Source organism: Abramis brama, assembly GCF_963993115.1.
Source record: "Abramis brama genome assembly, chromosome: 13".
NCBI lineage: Eukaryota > Metazoa > Chordata > Actinopteri > Cypriniformes > Leuciscidae > Abramis > Abramis brama.
Genome location: NC_139975.1, coordinates 11492945 through 11516084, shown reverse-complemented (window position 1 = coordinate 11516084; position 23140 = coordinate 11492945). Strand labels below are relative to the sequence as shown.

The 23140-nt window shown below is 36.1% G+C and overlaps 1 protein-coding gene across 1 annotated transcript; it reads left to right on the top strand.

The window, feature by feature from the left end:
• Positions 1–670: 670 nt before the first annotated feature.
• ccdc88b (coiled-coil domain containing 88B) lies at positions 671–20300 on the top strand. Its single transcript, XM_084132621.1, has 29 exons — positions 671–981; positions 1564–1712; positions 1882–1990; positions 4485–4554; positions 4655–4713; positions 4857–4940; positions 5018–5158; positions 5277–5419; positions 6034–6115; positions 6229–6387; positions 7303–7449; positions 7639–7816; positions 8749–8864; positions 8954–9043; positions 9159–9767; positions 10162–10341; positions 11552–11892; positions 12321–12447; positions 12816–13214; positions 13393–13554; positions 13824–14101; positions 14995–15138; positions 15632–15818; positions 17160–17305; positions 17451–17564; positions 17662–17813; positions 19024–19320; positions 19414–19479; positions 20095–20300. Exons 1-29 carry the CDS (start codon positions 922–924, stop codon positions 20145–20147), a joined length of 4842 nt encoding a protein of 1613 aa, XP_083988747.1. The 5' UTR covers positions 671–921; the 3' UTR covers positions 20148–20300.
• Positions 20301–23140: the final 2840 nt, after the last annotated feature.

Here is a 23140-nt window from a genome sequence, read left to right as displayed (position 1 = left end):
AAGCACTCACAAAAAAACAACACTAGGCCAACACAAGAAATGCAACTGTGTCGTGGATCTGGTTATTTATTAGAAGCAATTAGTTTTGCACTAGTAATCACATTAGGTTCAAGTAATGCCGTTTCAGTGGATTGGTCATTGCAGGAAAAAGCTTCTTATTTCATTTTGAAAAGGTCACATATATAAAACAAAAACGCATCTAAAGTCAAAGTGACACTGATGTCACAAAAGACCCGATGATCTGCTAGCGCATTACACCCTTCCACCACTAGAAAGCAGCAAAAACTCAATTTTGCTCTTCTGTCACTCCCAATCTCGAAAAAATATCTCCCTCAAGTCACCTTGCAAATCATGCATTGCTGTATTTGCATGTAGTTTGTATTAATTATTTTAAGTACGTTGTATGACTTCCACTGACACGAATAGATTTTATTTCCTGTGTTGCCCACACACCTAGGTTGTGTCTCAAAGCAGAATGATCAGCCTTTTTAGATAGCAGTTGGGGGCAACATACTGCATTTTTGGTCATGGAGAGTGGCTGCGAAAAGATTCTCAAAGTGCATCACAAAAATGCACTCTAGATAGGCAGCCTACTAGGTTTTGAGAAACATCCTTCAGTTGTGGTTTTTGCTGTGTTGTATGTGGAAACGCGCGTCACGGGCGTCAAGCTGACACGAGGACGCGCAGAGGGGAACAGACCCAGTGCAATGCAACTCTAGATTCCGGTGTGGTTTCGAAGTGTGACTAATGAGGGAAGGGAAAGGCACAGAAAGCAAAGATGTTAACAGTTAAACATGTCTATCTTGACAGTCTATTGTCAAGAGAATTACGATAACCATGAATGTACTCTTCAAAGTCTGTTATTTAAATAATCCATTGTGTTTTATGGAATAAAACTGATCAGGTACGGTACAAAAGAAGATGGACGTAAACGTTACGGAAATGTTAGAAGAATTTATGGGAAGTGCACTTGTTACATGGGTAGGTGGTACGCAAAAACAATTAAAGTTATTTGATAGTCTTCATTTTGTTCGGTAAAATGTTTTGTAAACTTTTCAAACCAGTTCAGAAATATTCTAGAAGTATAATTGATGTTCAGAAATCAGTTAATGTTATTTTTTTTTTGTAAATCTGATCATTAACAAATAAACAACTGATCAACATGTATGCTGTTTCCAGCTGAAAATGTAATATCACACAGTTAACCGTGTTTTGTAATATTGTAGTTGGTTTCTGGTCCAAGTTGATAGACCATCTTGGACTAGCAAAAACTGGCTACTAGCTGGCCACAACTATAGTTTTTTTGTTTTTTTTTGACCAGCTAAACACAAGCTAACATGTTAAAAAACACAGCTTTCAACAGCGAGAGACATCTTAAAATATCTTTAGTATTTAGAAGTCATAATGAAACGTTGAATTTACTTAAGATTCTGACAAACTTCAGGCACAGGAAAAACCAAGCATTCACAACAGAGAACAAAGATCATTTATACTCAGATCTTAGTCAGTCCTTCTTCATATGCACCTTGATATGAACAGGGCATTGTTTTCATTGTCTGTAAGGTGCATCTATTTGAGGGTATTGTCGATGAGGAGGAGACTGGATCACTCTCTCAGGAATACATGGAAGTAAACTTCAACTCCCAGAATGCAGTGAGGCAGTACCTGAATCTTACAAATGGAGTCTACCTCAATGAGGTCATGAGGATCATGTAAGAAAGACTCAAAAGTGTAAAAATATTGCTGTTTATAAAAACTGTTTTGAATAATGTAGTTTGATTTTTAAAAAAGCGGATTAACATTTCATTGATGATGGCCTAGTTTCAACAGTGACTCAGCTAATGGCAACGTTTTTGTTGTTTGTTTGGTTTCTTTAACCAGTGATCCCAATCCAAAGGTAGAGCAAATCTACCACAATGTGGGTGATGACAAGATTCTCAGAGTGCAGAACTTTTCCATCCTCAATCGACACCTGAGATCATACTATCAGGTACTGAATTAAAGAATCAATCAATTTACTATATGAAAACATGAGAAATGTCTTTACAAGGACATTCCACAAATACATTATATTGCTTGATTAACTGCAAAATCAACTAGAATCAAAATGCTGCCAGCACCTGTTGGTAAAGTAAATAGTGTAGGGTAAATAGCGTATGAATGGACAGTTCGCTATAGCTCACTAAACAGCATGTACTGCGCCTGTTGCTGTGGAACAAGTTAGCAATGTTTGTTTTTTTTGGTTTCTGTGGTTTCACTTCTTGTTTTAAATGTCCTAGCAGTGGACATGTTTTTTGCACTCTTTATTTTCACTCATAGCATGTTTTGGAAATTTTCAAATGAAAATGAGAGACAAAAAGCAATAGTCGTTAAATAACTGTAGCAAAAAAATCTAAAAAATCTTTTTTTTTTCTTTTTTTTTTACTTATAATTTATTGACCTGCATTATCTGGATTTTTGACATTACTCTTTTAAAAGTTCAATTGAAGTGTGCTTTCCAACTCCACAGTAGTTGGTTTATCTATGAGGAAACTAGCTGATTAATTACTATTAATTAATTAACTATTATTAATTAATAATTATTAATTACACTGAATACAGGCAGGTGATGCATACATTTATGTAAAAGTGTAAGGGAAATCTGATTTGATGTAACCAGTGTTGTTATTGTTAACTGAAAGTAAAGCATTTAAAAATAATTTTCGTTAATTTAAATAAAGCTAAAATAAAATATAAATATTAGATGAAAAACATTTAAAAACTGAAGTCGAAGCACTAAAATTACTAAAACAATAGCTAAAAATAAAGCTGAATAGAAATATATAAAAATACAAAAAATATAGTTTGTAGCCTACTGTGCAACAAGCATATAATTACTAAAACTTGAAAAATAAAAATAACAGCTAATTCAAAATATTAATAAAGACCACAATGGTAGGCCTATATAAATAATACTAAAATAATACTGGATGTAACTTGCGACCATTTCTTAAAACAATTTCACCATTTTGCGCAACTCTTTGCCTTCACTACTTTATAAAATTTGCATAAATAATTTATAGAATTATTAAATTAAAACAGCACACCACACCACATTAAGGCGAGACACCCCAGGTGAATAGGGTAAAAAAAAAAACTAATAAATATAACCATACTTCACCAGTTGATTGATTACATTAATAATAGCAAACATTTTTTGTATTACAAGTTTTCTGAAATTTTATGTTTAAATATGCAAATGAGGCATTGTCTAATTAAATATGCACTAATTTGCATACATTTCTAGAACAAAAATCTGATTATTGGATGAAGTCAGGTTTAAAATTGTTTCATTTATTTGATATATTAGAGCCAAAGGTTTTTACAGAGGGGATATTGGATATCTTTATTTATCACTCCACAAATCAAAATAAAAAAAATACTGTCAACAGCCAAAAATAATTAAATTTTCGATAATGTTAATAAAATGTTGTATAAAATCAGGAAAATGATATATGAACAAACCCCTTTGTAAAAACCTTCATAATATAGATAAGAATAAAACTGTAAAGTTTGGTAAGTGGAGATTTCTGGCTCAATGTAGGAGGAAAAACTCTTTTTGAGAAAACGGCCTTTAAAGATATATACTGTAATTGAAATCTACAGATGAAAATAGATAAAGTGCTCTAAAAGATACAGTTAAAAGTGTATTTTGGATGTTTTCTGTCCACTAGTCTAAAAAAACACTTTATGAAAAGCCAAAAAGCCCAAAATCTAAAAATTGACAGATGCATTAAAAAGATGTTTTTGCCTGTAGTGTCTCCCCTTAAGTACCCACATGTCTATTTTTAGTTGCACTTTATTTCACAGTCCTGTTCCCTAATGAACATACTATTTACTTATTATAGTAGTTACAATAACTGGGTAATAACTAGGTACTAACACTGAACTACACTGCAAGTACATGTTCTGTAAAATAAAGTGAAACCGTATTTTAAACTTAAGTGCGTGATAAAAGAACATGTACAGAGGATGTAGCATTTTACAGTGTTGGCTAAACTATCCTACATACACTTACAAAAAAAGTACCATGGTAATTGCATGGTTTTGAATTTTGTTTTTATAGTGTTCTTTAAAGTACCTTGTAATAATTTGTAAATACCACTGTATATGAATTTGGTAATCATTCAGTGCCATCCTAAAAATCACTCTGTATCATGGTGTTGCTACAGTACTTTTTGTAAGGGTATTTTTTAAAGGCATTAGAAAATTACCTACTGTAATAACAGGATCATTAATCATACTAAATGAGATGTCAGTTGCCGCAGATTAAATGAGCCTATTTTCCACAATCTTGCTTGTTTCCTTTTGGCCATGATTGCTTATGAATAACTTTCTTCTGTGCGCCAATGTGTGTCATACTTAAACCTCTTACTTGTGCATTGTCTGGGATGACAGCAAAGCACCAATGGTTGTCGTTTCTCTAATGCGTGTTTCTCTTTCAGGAGAATCTACAGCAGCTGGTGCTGATGCCGCTACCAAATGTTGCTGTTTTAGGTCGAGATCCCCTGACAGGTGTGGTTCTGTTTATAACATAAACATGAACGAACAAAAAAGTGCAAATTTTTAAGTAAATATCCTTTGTTGGGTGTCATGTCGGTTTCCCTTTCAATAGAGGGCGCTGTTGCAGAGCTCAGAAGACTGCTACTGTTATTGCTGGGTTGTGCAGTACAGGTAACAAAGCACTGTAACACATTTAATATCTTTAATGGAGAGTTTCAGCACTGTTAAATGGATTAGAGTATAATGTTGAAAAACATATTGATGTTTACTGTGTGTGATTAATTTCTCTGTTCCTATGACTCATTTTCACCCAGTGTGAAAGGAAAGAAACGTTTATTCAGCAAATTCAGTGCTTGGACATTGATACACAAGCAGAGATTGCACTTTGCATACAAGAGGTCAGTGAATTTTGAACATAACCTGAGCATAATCTCAAACTAAAGCGTGTACTAACCCTTGATCCATCATGTTCCAGGTGACCCAGGACCCGAGCGCAGTGCTTCCTTTGGAGTTTGGAGACATGTGTCGGCTGAATGGAGCCGAGCTGCAGACTCTCTTCTGCTCCATGGCCAAACAGATCCAGAACCTGCTAGGCCAACGAGACACACACTTGGAGGTGAGAGAAGAACTTATGTTGGCATTTTCTTGTGCTAGTAGGTGAGGCTAGATTTGAAGTAGTGCTCAGAAAGGGTGTTCTTTAGCTTTGGACGTCTCTGTTATCTCTTGATATTTAGAGGATAGCAGAACTTATTCAGGAACGGGAATCATCTACAGCCCATATAACCACGTCGAGTGGGTTTGGTGATGGACCGCCTGAAGGACTGGCTGTGCAGCTAGCAGAAGGCAAAGCTAAACTTCGCCGACTCAAACAGGAACTGTGAGTTGTTTTGCTAACGCGTTTGTGATGTTTAATACGTGGATGGACAATATACACTACTGTTAAAAAAATTGGGGTCAGAATTTTTTTAAGCAGCAAGAGCACATTAAATTGATCAAAAGTGACATTAAAGACTTTTATAATGTTACAAAACTTCTGAACTGAAGACTGGAGTAATGATGCTGAAAATTCAGTTTCTTCATCACAGGAATAATATTTCAATTTGTAATAATATTTCACAATGTTACTGTTTTTACTGTATTTTTGATCAAATAATTGCAGCCTTGGTGAACATAAGAACATTAAAAAATCATATTGACCCCAAACCTTTGAACGGTATTTTCATATGTATTTTAATTTTATTCAATTCAAGTCAAGTCCCTTTTATTATTATAATTAAAAGCAATGTGTGTGATTTGAGTTAGATGCATCTTTTTTGTTTGAACTTCCCAACATAATTACACTGGTTTGTGAATTTCAGGCGGGATTTCTGCTTCTCTAACCAACGACAAACAGTCATTATTTTTTACAAATTTAGTTCAGTTACACTATTCTAGTGGCATAGAAATTACGCTTCACCTTTAAAGATATTTAAAAATCAAAATGCTTTACAGGGAGGACACAGGTGATCAACTAATGGATTACAAGCAAGAAATGCAAACCATGGAGGAAGAAATAAAGAAACTACAGAAGGAAGTGAGCATAATACACTGATAATAAACACTGTACAATGATCATTAAAACTTGTGTATGGACACTGGATAGATCCTCATTTCACTGACATACCCTGCTATGTTTGGTTGGCTCAGAACCGATCGTTGCAGGTGGAAGTGCGTGTGAGCCGGGGTGTGAAAGATGAGCTGGACTATCTGCGTGAGCGTGCAGCCAGAGTAGAGCAACTGCAGGCGGAGCTGAAAAGCAGCACACATCGGCTCCGCAGCATGGAGCTGTACCGCACGCAGTTGAAGGTAGAGGAGGAGATATACATCAGGCTGAAACACCATGCTTTGGAATGAAGAAGTGGAGTGCTATAATCTGGAAATTTTATTATAATAGGATTATTTGTGTTACTTATGACATGTATTCTGGCAAATGATTAGTTTAATGAAATGAAAGTTGTAGAAAAGCAAACCTAAAGGTACATTGAATTGTATGAAGTTACGTTTAAATGAATAGTTCACCCAAAAATGAAATTTATGTCATTTACTCAGCCTTCATGGCGTTCTAAACGCATAAGACTTTCTTTCTTCTCCTGAACAAAAATACATTAGGTTGAAAGAGCAAATACTATACAGTTTAAAATACCATGCATGTATTTACATGGTATTCCAAGATACTTCAATATTGTGAAATACTGTTACAATTTAAAATGTTTCTAATTATATTTTAAAAATATATTAACATAGAGTAATGGCAATTACTCCAGTCTTCAGTGTCACATGATTCTTCAGAAATCATTCTAATATGCTGATTTGATGCTCAAGAAACATTTATTATTATCAATGTTGAAAACGGTGCCTAATGAAACACTTGACTAATATTTTTGTGGAAACTGTGATAATTTGTTTTCCCCGTGATATATCTTACTAACCGCAAACTTTTGGAATTCAGATTAACCAAGTGGAGAGCTTTAATCTGGAAATAACATTAGCTTAGTTATTGGATAATTAGTTATAACATGCGTACAGGCAAATAATCAGCTTTGTGGAACAAAAGCTTAAAAAAAAAGTTGTGATCAGTCATAGAACATAATCATAAATAAATAGACAAGACAGTCCCTGGTCAGCAGAGTGAACATTCTGCAAAAATATCACAGAATAAAATAAGTCAGACGGGTTTAGAACAGCATGAAGACTGGTAAACCTTTTTCTGTGGGCCCACAGGAGCAGCAGCAGTACTGTGCCTCGCTGCAAGAGAACAAGGCTCTTCTGGATGAGCAGCTGGCTGACGCTCGGGCGCGCTGCACTGCTCTGCGGGAACTGGAGAAGGAAAATCTTCTTCTCAGGCAGAAGCTTGTGAATATGGAGGGTGTATGACTGACTTTATGAACTTATAGAGCTTTATTGCCATGTACTCATTTTGATTGATTATGTTGAGCTAGAAGAAAACTTCTAAAACTTACTTTGGAATGTATGAAGTTAAATGAAAGAATTGCATTCTTCTAAAATGTATGATGTACATTCATTATGCTATATGGGTACATAATTGGATTTGTGTAGGAGCGGGATATTGAGAGACAGAGGGTAGACGAGCTGTTGGAGATGAATATGAGTCTGCAGGTGGATCTCACGCATCAAGTTCATTCTGTGGGTGTCAGTCAAAGAGAGACTCATCAGCAATTCCTCCAATCAGACCTAGAGTCCGACGAGGATGTTCAAGAAATAATGCCTGAGATTGGTAGGTTTAATTATGCATGATTTGATATTATGACTCAACTGTCACAGCTGACATGTGTATGTATATCAATCATATATATGCAAATCAAGCTGTCATGTTTAGAAACAGACATTTATGAATACATTTACATCCCATCCTATCACGCCCACTCAATGTTAAAGGGATAGTTCTCTCAGAAATCTTAATTGTCATCATTTACTCGCCCTCATCTCGTTCCAAACCTGTATGTTGTTCTTTTGTCTGTAAAACACAAAAGGAAAAGATTAGCATTGTTCTGGATGTTCTTTTCCATATAATGAACATGAATGGGAACAGACAGTGCTGAGCTCCAAAAATGATGACAAATAATACTTTCATGTTGATTTTTTATCTTGTTTTGAAGCTTGACAGTGTTCATCCATTTCCAATGTGTGGAAAAGAAAAGTGTAAACATCTTGCCTTATTTCTTATGAGTTGGCGATTGAAATTTCATTTTTGAGTTGAGGGATAGTTCTTAAAAAGACAGGCTATTAAATGGATAGTTCTCACAAAAATAAAAATTCTGTCATCATTTACTCACCCTCACATTGTTCTAAACCCATAAGACTTTGGTTAATCTTAAAAGCACAAAATAAAAGCCTAAATTAAATCTGTTCATCATATAAAGCGATTGTATCTCTTCACAAGACTTAAAGGATTAAACCACTCAGTTGATATGGATTCATTCTATGATGCCTTTATGACTTTTTTGGATCTTCTATGTTTTGGTAACAGAAAGTAACAGAAACCTTCTTTCATTAAAAATGTCTTAATTTGAATTTTGAATATTAACCAAAGTCTTATGGGTTTGGAACAACGTGAGAGTGAGTAAATTATGATAGAATTTTTTATTTTTGGGTGATCTATCCCTTTAATAACCTGTCTACGTGTCTGTCTCTCTTACTGTCATTTAGATCTGAAGCCTCTAAGTGAGGAGGTAAATGAGGCTTCCTCTCTGAGGCTCCTGGGAGCTGAAAACGAGAACGCTGAATTGAAGAGACGACTAGAGCTTCTGCAGGCTGAACAAGAGGTCAGTGGATCTTTAGCCAGTTTTATCCTCTGGCAACAAACTGATTCATGTCAATTCTCAGGTTTCCCATGTTCCCATCTCTCATGTAGGCTCAGCAGGCCAACTCCCCTGAGATGACTGAAGAGCTCCAAAGACACATGGACCAACTCTCACAAAAGCTTCAAAACACCCTCAAGGAGGTGAGGCCCTTTAGATGGATTTAAAGACATTTATTCCAAGAATTTTGTCTACTGTCATTTTGTCCTCATCTCAACTCTATGAATCAGGCCCTGTCATTTCTCTTTCAACTGTTAGCTGGAGTGTCTAAAGAATGAAAATAGCAGCTTGAAGATAAATCTCGAAGAGCTGAGGACAAAACAGAAAGACCTAGAGGAAGAGAGAACAGCCTCGGAGGGAAAAGATGGGGAAAAGACAATAATCCGAAGAGGGGAATGCGAGGGAAATTACACCAGAAGAGAGAAACATGATGGAAAAGAAGGCGTAATAAAAGCCCAGAGAGAAGATGGAGAGGGGGGAGAGGGGGGCAACGTAATCCTCAGCGAGAGAGAAAAGAAGGTTATAGATGAAATGAACAGCAAAGAGAGAGGAGAGGCAGAGGGTGAGAAAGAAATTGAAAGGAAGAAAGACATCACAGAAGAGACATCTCAGACATTCAGCACTGAAGCCCAGAAGACAGAAGAAGATAAATTCTCCCAAGACACTCTTGCCCTGCATAACCAGCTTCAGCAGGCCCTGGAAGAGGCTGACAGACAAACCACTTTAGCCCAGGATTTGCGCTCCAAACTGGCAGAGCAGACTAAGAAGGTCTTGGAGGCAGATCATAAGCTGGTTTTCCTGGAGGCTGAGAACCAGCGGTTGAAGAAGGCAGCAGAGAGCCTTATGTCGGCTAGGAAACAGATAGAGGTAATGAACCATCAAGTTGACAAACAAACACACAAAAACTAATTAATACATCACTGCAAAAGTTAACAATCCACTCAAAGATAACAGTCCAGTCGATAAAGGCGATGACTCACCAAGTATAAACGCCACTAGCAATTAAGAAAGACATACAATATGGTAAATAGACCTGTGTAAAACAAAGACTATTTCTCACAATAATTACTTTTTCCACTTCTAGCCATTGTTTCATATGGCATAATGAGCTGGCATTGTAATTCTAAAAGATGCCGGTTTGATTTCCTCAAGGACCGATCCATGAATCATCACCATTGTGCCTTCAAGCACGGCATTTCGCTTTGATTTGCTTTGGATAAAAGTGTCTACTAAATAACCACTTAATGTGTTTATTTGCCAGGTGCTACAGGGTGAATCTATGCAGCAGGAGGAGGAGCTGATGCATCTGCGCAGTCAGGTGGAGTTTCAGAAGATGGAAGCTACAGTGATTGCTCAGTTAGAGGGAGAGAGAGCAGCCTTGGAGAGGGAGAGAGAGACTCTCAGAGGCACCATAGACTCACTCAGGGCTGCGGTACGCAAGGTGAGGCAGGTTATTTGTTCAGCCTTTTGCTGTACTACAAAATATGGATTGCATGACTGGGGTTACATTGAGATTAATGGTGCCTACATTAAAATTATATAAACAATATCAAATTACACAGTGGGCAGAGCATCAGTGTGGGTAACAGTAATGAGATGTCAATAGTTGTCGGTAATTGGTCTTTAAAGTGGTAGTTCACAAAAAAAAGGAAAAGTTCTGTCATCATTTACTCACCCTCATGTTGTCCAGACTCCAAACCTACTTGGTTTCTTCTGTGGAAAGCAAAATAAGATACATACAATTAAAGTAAATAAGAATCTCCAATCTGTCAATCTCCAAAAAAGGACAGAAAGAACCATAAAAGTAGTTCATATGAATATATTAGTCCATATATGCTGCATTATATGGATTTGTGTGAGAAACAAACCAAACTATATGCTTCTCACAAATTTTCATCTCATAATTCTCTTATTTTGTATGTTTAATGTCAGTAATGCCATTGGTTCTTGCGTGTCTCATGACTGAACGTGATATGCCAACTTTAACTATGTAGATTTGAGAGCTGCTCTGAAACGTGAGATTTTCTGTGAAAAAACATTTGAATTTGAATTTAAATCCATATACAAAGCTATCATATAGCTTCAAAAGATGTTTAATTTAGCATACAAGTCATGTAGATTACGTTTATGTCAGTAAGATTTTTGTTTTGAAAGAAATTCATACTTTTATTCAGCAAATATATAGTAAATGTGTAAATTGTTTAAAAAAAATGCTGTTCTTTTCAACTTTCTATTCATCAAGGAATACTGATTTTTTTATTATTATCAGGGTTTCCAATTTTTCAATTGGATTTTACAATTACAATTTTTTTCAACACTGATAATAAAAAGAAATGTCTCTTGAACACCAAATCAGCATATTAGACTGATTTCTGAAGGATCATGTGACAATAAAGCTTTGCCATCCCAGGAATAAATTACATTTTAAAATGCATATTAAAATGGCACAGAATGCTCATTCACCATTCACTTCCATTGTGTGGAAAAGAGCTATGTAAAAATCTTATTTTGTACTTCAGGGAACATTACCAGCATACAAGTTTATAGAGATATGAGCATAAGTAAATTATGACAAAAAATCATTTTTGGGTGAACTATTTCATTAAATCTGAAGAAAAGTGAGTCTGTGTTTGCTGATTATTTTCTCATAGGGTGATCAGTTAGAGCTGACCAACCAAAACCTTAAGGCAGACTTTGAAAGATTGGGGCGGACCTTGGAGTCTGCCAGACGGCATGAAGAAGAGCTACAAGCTGAACTACGAGAATCTGGAGTGGAGGTGGAGTCTTTGACTAGAGGACGGGAAGAAGCTCTGCTTGAAGTCACGCGACTGGAGCAGGAGAAGGAAGCGTGTCAGGCAGAGCTGGACAGTCAACAGCGTGAGCAACGACAAAGAGAAAGAGAGATGGCCAGACTTAGACAGCAGCTGGAAAGCACAACATCTGCCCTAGAGCATGGCAACAAGCGAGCCTGCAGTCTAGAGGCGCAAAACAGGTACAGACATACGTACATGCAATAAGACCTTTGCATTTAAAAATATCACCAAAAATTCAAAATGGGTCATTATTTACTCATTCTCATGTTGTTCTAAACCAAATATTGTTGGAACTTTATGCTTTTTTCCATTGTCATGTCATGTGAACTTGTTTAACACAAATCTCACACAAATCATATTACTTCAGAAAACATGGAATATACTGCACAAGTTGTACGGACTATCTTTATGATACTTTTAAGTTGCCTTTTGGAGTTTGTTTGTTTTGCAAAATTTTTAAAACACAAGGATGAGTATACATTTTCATTTTTGGGTGAACTATTCCTTTCACACCGAACCCGAGTCTTTATATCTGATCTTATGAAACAAATAGCATGGCATAAGAATAATACGTGTATCACTCACTACCTCTGTCATCTGCCCACAGACGCATGTGTCAGGAGGTTTCTCAGCTTAAAGAGGCATGCGCACAGTTCGAGGAGCTGCAGAGGGAGAATCTGCAGCTCGGTACACTCAACGCTGAGAGCAAGGCCCAAATTGACTCTCTAACAAAGGTCTGTGCAGTATTCAAAGTCTTTGTATGCGATATCTAAATGATAAAAGCAATTAGTATAGTGCCTTGGTACACCATATTTCTGCAATTATGTTTGCCTGGAGGTCCCACTGAGCTGAGATATTGCAAAATGGGCCGCTTTGAATATTTCCTTTCAACCAGGTAATTGTTTTCAAGTTGCTTTCTTATCTGAAAATCCTCAGTGCAATTAGATTTCCCCTCCTTGGACAACTGTGCTGAAAATGCATCTTTGTGAGATTAATGAAAGCTCTTATAGCTCAGGTTTTCCTAAAGAGGCACTTGGTTGGTTCTGGATGAAGCTGGCTAGATGCAGCACTTGTCTAACTTTAATATCCCACTCACAACCAGGATCTGGCTAATGAGAGCGCCCAGTCCCAAGAGTTATCCAATCAGGTCGCACAGCTGAACCGAACACTTGAAGAGCTGCAGAGCAAGCTTGAAATGGCAGCTACACAACAGCAACAATCTGTCTCAGAGGTTGCCTTTTCACCCCCTGACTCGCACGCACAGAGGATCGAGGGTTGTGAATCAAACAGACAGTCTCCAACGCTGGCAGAAGGCCCCCAGGAGCCCACTGTCAGTATTGTAGATAAGGATAACCACAACCAGAACTCAGGGCCCACAGACTCTATCTATGCTGCACAAGACACTGAAAATGCACTGAACAAACAACCGCACACAATGGCAGAGACTGGCATTGGAAGCCAGGAGGCATTGAGTCAAAGACTGATAAATACGGAGAGGGAGGTGAGATAAAATTCCAAAAGCCTACTGAAATGTCATTAAGTTTTGGGCCCCTAGGGCCATTTTACGTATGTCTTTATTTAAACGTCATTAACGATTACATTCTGATTACATTTTAAATTAACTGATAATAACTTGCCGGCTCTGTATGCTGAATTCTGTACCTATGGTTGTATCCCAGAATGCAATGCTGCAGCGAGAGCGGGAGGTGTTGCTGTCTCAGCTGACTCAGTCTCAGTCAGCCTGTGCTCAGCTCAGAGAGCAGTTGGACACCCTGCAGCGCCACTCCATCTCGCTGCAAGAGAACTGTGCTAAATTACAGGCCCTCAACACCAAACTACAGGTGAGTGCTTGATCGATTGTGGGTTGCTGGTCTCAAAATGGACCTTTGACGCTGAAATAAAGGCTGATGGTGTTTTAGAAACTGACATTTGTTTAAATCCATATTAGTTTAGTAGTAGGCGGACACTCACAAGTTTCAATCATACTGTTGACGGATCATAAATATACAGCACTTTAATTTATACAGGCTTTTAATAAACGTGTTATTTTCACCCGAATGACCGCACTCTCATTATATCTGCCTTATTTCACCCTCTTTCTCTCCCTCAGGTGGAACAGGCGTCTCTGAGCTCTGAACATGCGTCTGCGTTGGCACGTTGCAATGAGAGTGAACTGCGGTGTGCGGCTCTGGAGGCCGAATCGAGGGTGTGGCTGAAGGAGAAGGAGGAGTCAGTGATGCGCCTGGAGGCTGTAAGGCGGGATCATGATAGATTGACAGCTCTGCAACAAAGACAGGAGGCGGAGTTAGAAGAGTTGTTGGTCAAACACAGTCAACTGAAAAGCAGCAGTCGCAGTCTAGAAGCTCAATATAAAGACACTGAGGCCAGGTACAGTGCCTCAGACATTTAATTTAATTTAATTTAGAATAATTATTTATTTAAAAATAAAGGAATTTATAATAATGTATTTAATTAATAATAATGATGATTTTTAGCTTGTTCACATAAGAGGCCTAAATGAATTAAATTTAATTAATTAATTAAAAATGATAATTTAATTATTAAATTATCATAATTTGTCTAAAGTCCATCTGTGTCAAATCGAAATATGAATACACATGGCTACAAACCGATAAATATAACATACAACTTCAAAAATGAGTGAAATAATTGAAGTGTAGATTCCAAAAAAAAATATGTTAAACAACGTAATATACACTGCCTAGCCACAAAAAAAAAAGAAAAAAAGAAAAGTCACTGTTTGCATTTAAATAGGCAAATGCTTAAGAGTCTATGATTGAATCATTATTGCAGTGATTATTATGTTTCTATCATGTTATATGTTTGGCAACAGTTCTTTTTAATCCTAATTGATGGAGTGTGTAGCTTTTCAGCCATGTAGAAATACACATCATAGACACATTTCAGGATTACAATGTCAAGATGTACAGGCTCAAATTGTGAAAGAATGGTTGGCAGGGAGCATGAAGAATCATTTTCACACATGAATTGGCACCTCTGAGTCCAGACCGTACATTCATTGAATGTCTTTGGGATGTGCTGGAGTAGACTTTACAGAGTGTCAATACAAGATCTTGACCAAAAATGTATGCACCTCTTGATTGAAATAACATCACAACATTTATTTCCATCAAGAGGTGCATCAAATCTTTTTTTTTTTTTTGACCGGGCAGTGTGTAATATAACAACATAATATTACAAAAATTATATATTATAGAATTGTTATTATAGAAATGTTCTAAAATACCATACTTGTCTAGATATAAGGAGCTGTTGGAGCAAAAAGCACAGTTGGAGGAGGCAGAGGAATCGATACGCATGGAGAGACAGAAAATGGAGAAAGTGACACAAGGGCAGGTGGAGAGCGAGAAGGAGCTGGAGAGATTGAAAATGGACAGTGAAAGGTGAGAGGAAGTCATAATTGCAGTGACCACAACACTGGGTTAAAGTAACAGTTGAGCACACATTCATAAGAAAGAGAGAGGAAGTGATGCTAACACCCACCACAAACTGCATTTCACCCACTGTGAAAAATTTCACCAGAGCATGAGTCATTTCAAAGCCCAGTTTCAAACAGTTGTTGCCATGGTGTGAAAGCCTATGGAAAAAATATGTAAAGCTTGTTGCTTTGGTGAACAGGATGATAGAAATAAAAAAAGTACATTATCTGAGAGGAGACGGTTTGCTTTTATTCAGTATGTTTAGTTAGCTGGATAACTCTGTTTAGATTGAGGCTTTGATTACTAGTCTAGATGAATAGACAGACAGTTGTAGAGACAGACACACAAAAATATGTATGGGCTTCACCTCAGAATAAAGAGAAATGAAAATTTTGGGTGTAAAATAAGACTTTGACCTTCGTGAGAGTCACCTGTTTAATGTATTTATTATGTGTAGGTATCAGAACATGCAGAAGGAGTGGGTTCAGGTCCAGTCCGAGCTGCTGGCTCAGAGTTCAGTTCTGCGGGCAGAGTTGAGTACGGCTCAGCTTGAACGGACCAGGCTAGAGGGAAAGCTCAACACTCTTAAAGAGCAGAACCAACAGCTGGATCTCAATAACGTCCGTCTCAGCAGCCAGAACCAGGTCTGAGCACAATGCACATTATGACAGTTCTGAGTGGAATTTATATACAGTACCTGTCAAAAGTTTGGAAAACATTACAATTTTCTAATGTTTTTGAAAGAAGTCTCTTTATCTTCACCAAGGCTGCATTTATTTAATCAAAAATACAGTAAAAACAGTAATATTGCGAAATATTATTTTAAAAAAAAGAAAGAAGTTTTCTTTTGAATATATTTAAATGTAATTTATTCTTATGTTGGCAAAGCTGAATTTTCAGAATCATTACTCCAGTCTTCAGTGTCACATAATCCTTCAGAAATCATTCTAATATGCTGATTTGAAACTTTGAATAAAGTTATTATCAATGTTGGAAACAGCTGTGTTGTTTAACACTGTTGTGGAAAGGTGATACTTTTTTCAGGATTCTTTAATGAATAGTTTAATGAACAGCATCTATTTGTATTTATTACATTTATTTATTACATTTATTAAAGCATGTATTAAATAGAAATCTTTTGCAACATTATAAATGTCTTTACTGTTACTTTTGATCAATTTAATGCATCCTTGATGAGAAAAAAAAAAATTAATTTCTCTCTTCTTTCAATCTTACCACAAATGTTTGAATGGTATCGTTGTTTACACAAAAATGTTAAGCAGCAAAAACAACATTGATTTCAACATTGATTGATTTTTTAAATAATCAGTAGTTTTATTTAGCAAGGACACATTAAATTGTCAGTAAAGACATTTATAATTTATAATGTCTAGAAAAGATTTTGATTTCAAATAAATGCTGTTTTTTTAAACTCTCTATTCATCATATTATCATGCAAAAATGAATCCCAGTTTCCACAAAAATATTAAGCAGCAACTGTTTTCAACACGTATAATAAATAGGAAAGATTAGATTATTTTATAGATTATAATAGATTTACAATTTTACTGTTCTTAATGTATATTGATAAAATAAGTGTAGCCTTGGAGAGAGAATATATATATATATATGTGTGTGTGTGTGTGTGATTTTGTGATTTGTACTAAATATTTTCATGCAAAAATGATCATTTAAAAATCAAACAAAAAACAACTATAAATTATTTAAGCTAGAGACTCCAATAAAAATGATTGGAGATTAAATTATTATTAATTTTATGTTGTATCATTCATTTTATGCCATACTTTTTTACGTTTTAAATTTAGAAACAGAATTTTATTTTAGGATTATTTGCAGGTTTATATTTTGTGTTCTCAGACTTTTGGATGCAAATTTCATTGTATCTGAGATTAATCACATTAACTACAAAAACAAAAAAAACTAAAAAAAAAACTTTATTGCCCTAATATTTATGTGTGTTATAGCTCCTTACCCAGTTGAAGGCAAACATGGAGGAGGAGAACCGACATCTAGTTGAGCAGAACCAGAATCTGGCTAAAGAAAACAAAGCCCTAATGGAGAGCAGCCTGGAGAGCCGAGACCAGCACCACAACCAGCAGAGAGAGTATCTGTACGAACACACACAAACAAAATGTGTAGCTCATATTTGTCCACTACTTCCACGTGCACCATGTGGAGCGTCCAGCAGTAGACCACCTGCATCAGTAAATAACTCTCTTTTTCTCTCCCATCTGTCCATCTCACTCCACACTCAGTGACAAGTTCAACGAGCTGCGCAGGGAGAAGCAGAAGCTGGTGGAGAAGATAATGGATCAATATCGGGTTCTGGAGCCGGGTCTGCCCGGCATGTGTCCACCTAAACAACCAAAGTTAGTCAGGCTTTAACATCTGTCTCTAGCAGACCTGTCACCACAGACTCATTGCTTAACTCATTGTATGCTCTATTTCACTCTCTTGTGGCTCCAGGAAGTCAAACTGGATCGCGGACCGCATGAAGAAGCTGATAAAACCTAAAGGTGGAAGCAAAGAAGGCCGTGCTCAGTTTGTTGCTGCTGGCAGTATCGAGAACCTTGCGGATGCTGTAGACGGTGCGCCCATCTCTCCAGCCCCAGTGCCTGGTGAGACTGCAGAGCTGTATGACCGGTGTAATAACATTAGATATATTGTACAGAGCGTAAGAGAGTGCCAATAAGTTAAGACTGCAGAGTCCCCTGGACTCTGTAAAACAGAAAAAAAGGTCCATAACAATGAATTATGCTATTCCCTTGGATCACAAACAGAACAGTAATTCTGTGTTTATGTGAAGGAACAATGGAATGGAATTTGCAGATCAAATGAATAATGCATATTGAGTGTATACAGCATTTAGATTCATGGTAATATAAATACTAAATAGCTTAACAGTACTTATATATTATATTTTCTATGTCTAGATGTTATATAATATTTAACATGGCATTAACTTCATCAAGATTTTGAGCAAATAAGGGGAATTGTAATTTTTTTAATATTTCAAATTTGCCTCTATTTTAATCATAGTTTTTCTGGTAACACTTTACAATAAAGTTCATTATTTAATAGTAGTTAATGTATTAACTAACAATGAGCAATACATTTGTTACAGTATTTATTAATCTTTGTTAATATTAGTTAATAAAAATACAGCTGTTAATTGTTTGTTCATGTTAGTTCACAGTGCATTAACTAATGTTAACAAATACAACTTCTGATTTTAATAATGTATTAGTAAATGCTGAAATTAATATTAACTAAGATTAATTAATGCTGTAGAAGTACGGTTCATTCTTAGTTCATGTTAACTAAGGTTGTTAACTAATGAACCTTATTGTAAAGTGTTACCGTTTTTTTTTTGTCATTCTCATAAAGAGTCCTGTGTTTTCACAAATATATAAATGTAACTTTTTACAGTACAATTTAGCACTTTTCTCTCCAAATTCTCATTTTACTGTAATGTATCTGGATGCACTTTTTTTTATTTTTTATTCTCGTTTATTTTTATTGACGATTCTGATTAAGTTCTGATTGCCTTTTTGAATCGCCATATATTATCAACAAATTAAAAGTAGCACAAATATTAATAATAGTGTATAAATTCAAATAATATATATATCATTTTTATATATAAAAATATCATTTTTTTTAGCATTAGAATAATGAGAATTTGATAATATGCTTAATAATTTATAAAATTGTTACAAAAAAAAAAAAGAAGTTAATTTTCAGGTTTGTGAGATTCATCCATAAGAGCAAAAGAATAAAAATATTTTTGTTTTACAAAATAACACTCTTCAATATTTCTCCCCTCAGTTCATGAGGATCCCATCAGTGCTCCAGTCTCCCCGAGTCTACTAAGGAGAGTTGCATCTCAGGCTGAAGATGAGCAACCCAAGGCTAATCTGCGGACCGGTCGGCGCAAGCTGGGCTCCCGGCACGGCTGGGCTCTCGGCAGGGGCAAGGGAGGAATTTCCCAGTCTTTCAGTCCAGGAGATCAGCGCGTACAACCTCGCACCCGCCTGCGCTCTTCCCAAGCAGGCGCCACGGCCCTCTGGGAATATGACGGCAGTCCTACACCCAGCCAGGACAGCCCAAGTGAGGAGGGGAGAGGTGAGTAAAGATAATCCATTTGCTGAAGGTTGTAAAATAATATGGATTTGTTTTTATTCTGTGTTGAGAATAATATGTGTATGTGTGTTTTAGTTGATAGTGAGGAGAACATCTCACCTACACACTCAGATGTCAGCCGTGTATCATCTGGAACTGAAGGTCAGTCTACAGCAGCGGTTTTCAACTAGGGGGTCAGAACAGTCTGATGCAAATAATAGTGAGAATTTTAATTGTATATATAGTATAGCAAGATTAATAGGCTTATCTTTTAAAACAGGACAAAACACTTCCCGTATCTTTTATTTTTGACACCTTATAAAACTTCATGATATTTTGGAACAAATTTAATCTGTCAGATGGTAGAAGCTTGACAAATTAGGTGGATGCCGACATAGTGACATGATCTCCTCATCAAAACTAGGTAAAGGTAAAACAATAGAATAAAATACAATACAGACATTAAATATGGGTTCACTTGCAATGAGGATAAACAGATTGTCTCACAAGCAAACAAGCAGTCTATTAAAAACAAGAAGTCTATTATCTTCTATTCATGTCATTGTCATATTATTTGAAAATAATGTTGGGCTTATTTATATTGTCAATGAATATATACATTTAACATATACAAAAATATAAATTTAAGCTCACGAATTTAGTTTGCTTTAAATGAGGTATTGTGAATAGCCACTTAATCAGTAAAATAAGAAATTCCTTTTATTTATTGAACATGCCTTGATTTCATTAACAAAATCTTTTCTTTCTTTCCTGTAGATTTTCACTCCAGTTTTGACAAGCCACAGGACTCCGACAACAAACAAGCTTAAAGCATTCATATTTTGTCAATACTCATTTAACTACTTGTATCCATTGGTTTTGAATTTTTTTTACATCTGTATAGCAAACGCTTACAATACGTAATGGTTAAACAGCACAGCAGTACATTTATTGTGGGAAAACAAATAAATGGATTTAAAGCACATATGTATGATACAGCCATCATATTTATAGGCGTGCAACTGCCATGAGTTCACTGAAATATTTATTATACTAAAATATATAGTGTATAAGGTTGCAGTTCCAATATCTCACCGCTATGTGGCACTATAATGCCCAGTGGTTGGGGTGCTATTGCCTTTGGATCTGTATAATTATGAGAGTGTCTTATACAAACTGATGCTTACAAGATATTTATGAGAGCAGATTAATTCATTCTGTCTCGTTGGAAAGAAGCTGACACTTTGGAGACTTTGACATTTAGGAAGGAGGCAGAAGATGATGGGGGTCTTAAAACAACGTGGGTGCGGGCAAAGATATATATTTTTTTGACAATCCTTGGCTGGGGTTAATCATAACTCAAAAACGACAAATGGAACGCTAATACAATTCATGAATTATGCAGTTGTCATGGCAACATTAATCAAAATGCGTCAGTCCGCAGACCTTTTTGTCGATGAATTGATGATATACTGAGCACGACGATGCACAGAGTTCAGAGACTCATCCAGTAGACCACATTTTATGCAATGTCTTAAAGATGCAGCATTCAAAATGTTTAGACCAAGCACTTTAAAATCAATTTATTGTCATGAAGATGCCAAAAACACTATTTTTCCAGCCTTGCAATGGCAAACAAAGAAAATGAATTTTGAAGTTGTCCGAATTTCGGCTAAAATTAGAGGATCCCCTGAGGGTAGCCTTCATTAAGTTGAGAAGTGAATGATTATTATGAGATCTCAGGGTCTGATTGCCTCTCCAATAGGTGCTTAAAACAAAGCAACCAGATTTTTATACGTAACAAATCGTATGCAGCTATTGTGAGATGAGAGGTGTGACCTCCTGACTCCCTGGGGTTTGTTGAAGATATCAAGACTTTGTTGGGATCATCTGAAATGTGGTCACCGGTGATAGCATCTTTCCGAAGCACTCTCATCTAACCCCATTCGTTCCCGCTTTCTCCTTCCATCAACGGCTCCTGTCATGGTCCTTTCCCCTCCCTGCGCGCTCTCCTCCTCTCCTTCCCTCCCTCACTTGTTTCTCCCCCAGTGTATTAAAGGCTTTGACGCTCTCAGTAAAAAGCTGATTTATTTTGTGGAGGTATCGATCGCTCTCTGCATTAAAGATTATAATTCATTACCGCAGCCCTTTTAATACATTAAACATTCAAAATAAAAATAAAATAAAATCGAGGTAGGTGAGAGGAGAGCACTCAGACACTGTCCACTCACACATGCACACACGCTCTCCATTTCAATCACAGATAAACACTTAGAAAATCCAGCCACCATTTATGTACGTATATTATATATATGTATATATATATGTGTGTGTGTGTGTGTGTGTGTGTGTGTGTGTGTATGTATGTATGTATATATATATATATATATATATATATATATTTATATATGTATGTATGTATGTATGTATGTATGTATGTATATATATATATATATATATATATATATATATATATATATATAGAAGTAACCTAACAGTTGACAGTACCCATAGGCTTCCATAATAAAAATAATAATAAAAAAAAATACTATGGGTCCATCAACTGTTTGGTTACCAACCATCAACTTGAGATTGAGTAAATGATGTCAGACTTTTTTATTTTTGGGTGAACTATCCCTTTAAATCAGTTTGGGCAGTGATCAACCACTCAAAACACTTGGTAAATTAGTAAATGTAAAAGTAAACTCTTTCAGGCCAAACATAAGGGCAGGTTTTGCATGGGCAAGCTAGCACCAACACATTTTTCTAAAACAGTTCCAGACACTTAAAGCGCATTTCATGAAAATGGGGAAGATGGCTGATACACAAAACAGGCTAGGCCTCAAAACCAGAGGAAAATGCCACGGAAACAATGCAAGGCAGGCGAAATAATTGCGAATGCATGAAAAGATCCATCAAAGGCACTGCTATAGTCCATTCAGTGTGGGCAGAGCATTGTACAAATACAAGATTTATTACAAAAATAGAACCAAAGAGGATGGAGATAAAATGGATCATTTTATAATGGAGTGAATAGGCAATCATACATTGCCCACAATTGCAATGCCCACAAATGACCCACTGTTCCATTATAACTATAACACTAAGCACTCTATCCTCCATCAAGTATTTTTTATTTATTTATTATTATTATTATTATTATCATCACAAATGCTGCATTTATGGCTAGAACATAGCAACTGACACAATACTTTTTATTGACGTACATCAAAACAGTAGCTAGCTATCTATGTTCACTTCGTTTTTTGGTTAACTAGTTTTAGTACAAAATTAAGGTCTGGTTCACATCACCAAGGACTATAACTATAACAGTAACGACAAAGACAAAGTTCTAAAAATCATTCTAATTATAAAAGAAAAGCAGAGTTCACACCACAACTATAAAGATAAAGGCACAGAGAAACAATATCGTTGGAATCACTTTCAGATATATTGTTTTCCAGATGATGAACGATAAAAGACAATCAGATCAATCCTGCTTTAAAGAGCACGAGCATTTAAAGTGGCAGACGACAAAATTCCAGCATGCGCTTAGAATGAACAGAACGATATGGTCCGCTGGTGTGGACGTTATGCTAATATCTTTACAGTTATCGTTATTGGTGTGAATGGGCGGGCCTTAACACAGAATGTTTATACAATGAGCTGCTTTTTAATTGCCGTTACATAAAAATGCGCTGACGTTGATCACTTATTTTTCTGCATCGCGCACGAGGCGCTGTGTTTTTAAGAAGTTAAAGTTTTAATAATTGTTCTAATTCTACAAGAATATGGAAATTCCACTCCACATCAAATCAAGTAT

Excerpts from the sequence above, each read along its gene's own strand:
- ccdc88b (XM_084132621.1), top strand. The coding sequence starts at position 922 with ATGGACGTAAACGTTACGGAAATGTTAGAAGAATTTATGGGAAGTGCA. Across the intron at positions 8,865-8,953 it reads TTCTGCAGGCTGAACAAGAG|GCTCAGCAGGCCAACTCCCC; the intron begins GTCAGTGGATCT and ends TCTCTCATGTAG. Across the intron at positions 9,044-9,158 it reads TTCAAAACACCCTCAAGGAG|CTGGAGTGTCTAAAGAATGA; the intron begins GTGAGGCCCTTT and ends TTCAACTGTTAG.